This window comes from Anarrhichthys ocellatus, unplaced genomic scaffold (assembly GCF_004355925.1).
Source record: "Anarrhichthys ocellatus isolate YVR2014 unplaced genomic scaffold, GSC_Weel_1.0 scaffold4218, whole genome shotgun sequence".
Classification (NCBI taxonomy): Eukaryota; Metazoa; Chordata; class Actinopteri; order Perciformes; family Anarhichadidae; genus Anarrhichthys; species Anarrhichthys ocellatus.
The window spans coordinates 1-4690 of NW_022284192.1; the positions used below are offsets into that span (position 1 = coordinate 1).

The 4690-nt window shown below is 43.7% G+C and overlaps 1 protein-coding gene across 1 annotated transcript; it reads right to left on the reverse strand.

The window, feature by feature from the left end:
* Nucleotides 1-6: 6 nt before the first annotated feature.
* Nucleotides 7-4659, reverse strand: LOC116379382 (striatin-3-like; the record flags this gene model as incomplete). Its single annotated transcript, XM_031841334.1, has 8 exons — nt 3775-4659; nt 3565-3638; nt 3262-3340; nt 1741-1902; nt 1460-1598; nt 1254-1389; nt 318-454; nt 7-228 (listed from the first exon to the last, which is right to left on the reverse strand). Coding segments are annotated over exons 1-8 (1125 nt in total), but the record flags the coding sequence as incomplete, so codon positions are not given.
* Between the last annotated feature and the right edge of the window lie 31 nt (nt 4660-4690).

Here is a 4690-nt window from a genome sequence, read left to right on the forward strand (position 1 = left end):
TGTGTGTGTGTGCGGGTACAGGTGTGTGATTAGAAGTGTGTGTGTGTACTTTTTGGCAGGGACGGTCTTGGTGAGGTTCCACAGTTTCAGTGTCTGGTCCTCTGACACGGTGACCAGACACGGCTCCACCGGGTGGAAGGCGAGCGCTCGAACCCCGTCGAAGTGGCTCCTCAGCGTGTACTTTGGGTTCCACGTCTTCCTGAACGAAGACTCCTTATTGGACGGCAGCTGGAGGGCCAAACAAGAAAACGACCGATAAGTGTCCCGACTTCAAACCGCGCCCGTGAACGCGTCCCAAATCGTCGAGCGCGTCTTACGTCGTAGCTGTAGTCCGTCTCGTCGTTGGTGACGGTGAGGTCGGCGAGGTCGCCCAAACCCAACACGCTCTCCAACACGTCGTCTGAGCCCAACAGGAAGGACTTCCCCCCCCCGGGAGGAAAGGGGAGGGGCTCCGCTGAGGAGACACAAGCAGACGTTAACTTAACAATATGAATATACACTTAAACAAACTACAGATACAACATGAACCCCACAGCAGAATATTCAAGGGTCTACAGAAAATAATAATCACTCCACCTCACAGGACGATCAAACAGATGATGTAACACACACAACTGATATATAAAATGAAGTAAATCAAAGCAAACGTGTAGCATTCATCACCTCGTCTGGTAATTAAAAAGCTCAAACAATCACTGAATTGGGAGAAGTGTTCCGCTTCTCTGTGTGTTATTTCACTGTTAAAATGAGGATGAGAATCCTTTAATCACATTGTTACTGTTAGCATCAGCTGTTAGCAGCAAAAGTCCCATTAAATAACGTTACATTGAGTTACACTGTGATGCGTTCAAGCTCTCAGTAAAATGAGGATGAAGGTGAATTATGACGTCATGATGTTGATGAGGATGTATCTTAGAGGTGGTTCTGACATTTAACCTGCAAACTTGACACAGAAAATAATCAGCAGCCTCATCAATAATAAAACTAATCCTTGACTATCAAATCTAAATTAGAAATTTGTATACAATTTTTAAGAGAACTTTTGAATAACAGATCACCAGATGTCCCTTCAGAAGTAACAACTCTTTTCTATCTGATCGGCTGATTCAAACTGATTATTGTTTTTTGAGGCTGTTTTTCAGAGTAAAACCTTGTGGTCTGGTCTGTGCTGGTCTGGTCTGGTCTGTGCTGGACCACTTCCTCTAACAGGGTCTCTTGACTCCAGTTAAACCACAACGTCCCGTGTCTCTCACCCCACTCCGTCCCGTCTCCGGAGCTCCGAGCCTCGCCCGCTCCCTCTCCGTCCTCCGCCGTCACCAGGAAGTCAAACTCCTTCAGAGCCTCCTCTGTGTCGGCGTCGTCCTCCGACGCCAAGCCCTCATTCCCCACCTGGAAGAGGAGGAAGAGGTCAAGGAGAGGAGAAGGAAAGAGGAGAGGAGGGAGGAGTGTGTGAGTGTACCTTGGTCTTGTGTTTCTTGGCTCGGTGGTGTTTGTCCGTGCTGATGTCGTCCATCAGGTCTCCCTCCTCATCCTCGTCTTCGTCGCTGTCCTCTGCGTTCTCCAGGAAGTTGAACGTCTCCAGAACGTCACCTGGACTCCTGGAAACAAACAGAGAGGTGTGTCTGTGTGTGCCTCCGCCTGTGTGTGCGTGTGCCTCCGCCTGTGTCTGCGCGCACGTGCGTGTCTCCGTCTGCGCGTGCGTGTCTCCGTCTGCGCGTGCGTGTCTCCGTATGTGTGTACCTCTTGCCATCCTTGCGGCGCTCCGTCCCGTTGATCAGGTGCTGCAGGTTCTTGTTCTCCACAGAACCGTTCTGCTCGGAGCCCGACAGGCCGAGCAGAGAGCGAACCCTCTGAGTACGAACGTCCAGGATGGTGTCCGTGTATCCTACTTCCTGCAGGTACCTGAACACACACACACACACACTTATATTCTATATATTATTATTGTTTGTTCTTATGGTATGAGCTGGTTCTAATGTATTCTTCGGTCTCATCGGGGTTTAAATTGATCTTTTAGTTTAAGGTGCTTCATAAATAAAGACATTATTGTTTTTTGGTCCTTCAGGCGACGCCATCAAATGTCTCGTTTTGTCCGAACAAAAGTAAAAAACATGAAAATATATTTTATTTACTGTAATTAAATAAATAACTTTAAAAAAAGAATTGATTAAGATGATTGTTGTCCAGAGACTCATGGTATTAAAGATGACACGTCTGATCCTGGTTCTCCAGGTTCTCTCAGCACAGGGTAGGAAATTTACATATTTTTTAGGGGGCAATTTTTGCCCCCACTGACTGAGATCCAGGGCATTTAAAAGAAATTGGGGGCACTTTTTGAAACTTGTGAAATAACATTTAACCTTTGTTCAAAATAATAAATATACTTAATTAGGCTTACAGAATATGCGCAATTGTCATCAAATGGCAATAATAAGACTATTAGGCAGTAGTCTACAGATTCAAAGTGTTTTCTTAGATTTTTTGAACAAAAAATCATATTCAATTTTATTCTTATTTATTTGTGGTTATTTATTGTTATTATTCAATTTTTTAAACAACTATTAACAATTATTAAGTCAACGATGCCTTGATTACATAGGCATTAGTCATTGTATGGAATTATTGAGAAGGATATCTTTATAGCACCTTAAAAATTTAAAAAATGTGCCATTTGAAGTTCAGTTCAGAGTTTTTACTTAGTAAAATATCTTAATTGACTGTCAGTCAGGTGTTATTCATTAGCAACCCTCAAATCAAAGAATAAAGACACTTTACACACAATTTAGGTGTATTTTCCCTTTAACTCACGAGATGCAGCATGTTTTATACTTAATGTGAATATAATTCATACTTTGTTGGCATCTTATTCTGAAAACCGGATGTTCGTCTGAAGAAACCGGATGTTGTCTCACGTTAATCTTTCCGCTAACTTGCAAAGTCCTTCGCTCGCTCCTGAGCTGTGCCGTTTGAATGCGTTTACCGTGAATGTCAGCATATAGGTGCACTAACATGTAAGTGTCTGCTGAGTTGACCGCAGTCTCGCAGTCACAGGTCTGATTAAGACGCGCTCCATTTATTTATTCGTTTAGAAAGTTCGGGGGCATTTTTTGCCCCTCTCCTAGTGATATCAGGGGCAAAATTATATTTCTTAGGGGCAGTTTTGCCCTTTGCCCTCGTGTATTTCCGACGCTGTCTCAGCAGCATCGTCTACATGAACAAAGACCTTTAGATGAATGAAGGAGTGAACTCTGGGGCTCTTACTGTCGGAGGAGTTGTCTCCCTTGTTTCCAAGTGAGCTGACTGTTGGCGGGAACAGCAGAGACCTCGGAGTCTTTGGTGTCTGAGAAAGAGGAAATATACTGATCAATACGAGCGGATCCATCAGAACCGGAACGTTCTAGAAACCTCCTGGAGATTAAAGTTCTCCAAAAAACAAAAACCCAAAAGAAAACTGGATGAGTTCAGGTGTCAGGACAGAAAAAAAGTATTTCAAACATTGAGGAGAAGAGGAAGAGGAAGGAGAAGGAGAAGAAGATCTTTCTGCGTTTCTTTCACATCACTGACCTGATTCAAAGCTTGGCATCTTCATCTCTCCTTGGTTCAACTCCGTTCCATATTTTAACTTGTGGTATTTTGCTCTGAGGAAAACAATATAATATAAATATGAATATCTATATATTGAGAAGAGAAGTTTCCCAGCAGCACATGAACGCACCACAGCAGACCTTCAGTCAGATAAATCATTGTATTGATATTAAGATATTCATTTCTTACCTTTCCTGTTTTAAAGCGTATTCTAACATTTTGATTCTTCTGACCAGGTCGTTCTTCAGGTTCTCCTGACCTTTCCTCTCCCCCTGAAGGAACGCTATCCTCGCCTGTTGACACAACACACAGCTGATGAGTCCACGAGGTCGCAGGTGAAACCATGACCTCGCAGGTGAAACCATGACCTCGCTCCGTACGAAGCAGACACACCTGTGAACCTGTGATGAGAGGTTTCAAGTTGAGTACGTTGTACATATAAAGTACGACAACACGCACGTTCACATGAGAGCTGAATGAGTCTATCATGCATCATCGAGTAGCAAATATCTTTACAATGAAAATCATATTTTCTGGGTCAGTTTTTCTTTGCGTGATAGTAAACTGAAAATATTTAGTTTTTAGGGTTTTTGGTCAAATTTAAATGGATTAATCCTGTAAATAAATTGCAGATTTATCGATAATGAAAATGAGCGTTTGTTTCAGCCCTGTATAATAATAATACATCACAGTACATTATGATATATATTATAACTAGCAGAGGGTTCATTACAGTGGACACGGGACAGAGGACACGGGACGATAGCGATCATCACCCCAAACCTCTGGACCACCAGGAAGCCCCAGAACCAGATCTGCATCCGCTTCAGGACGTCTAACAGGATCAACATCAGTGATCAAAGGGGTTCCATTCAAAACAGACATTTAAATTCATTCCATCATTTCAACCACACCTCCTGTCTGTCTGCCTGTCTGTCCATTATCTGTCCGTCTGTCCTCCACCTGTCTCACCTACCACCTGTCTGTCTGTCTGTCTGAGAGCAGCTGCTCCTGAAACTAAACCCTGCTGAAGGCAGAGGAGGCTGAAGATCTATTTATACACAAACAGGGTGACCATGGCAACAAGGGGGGGGGGGGGGGGGGG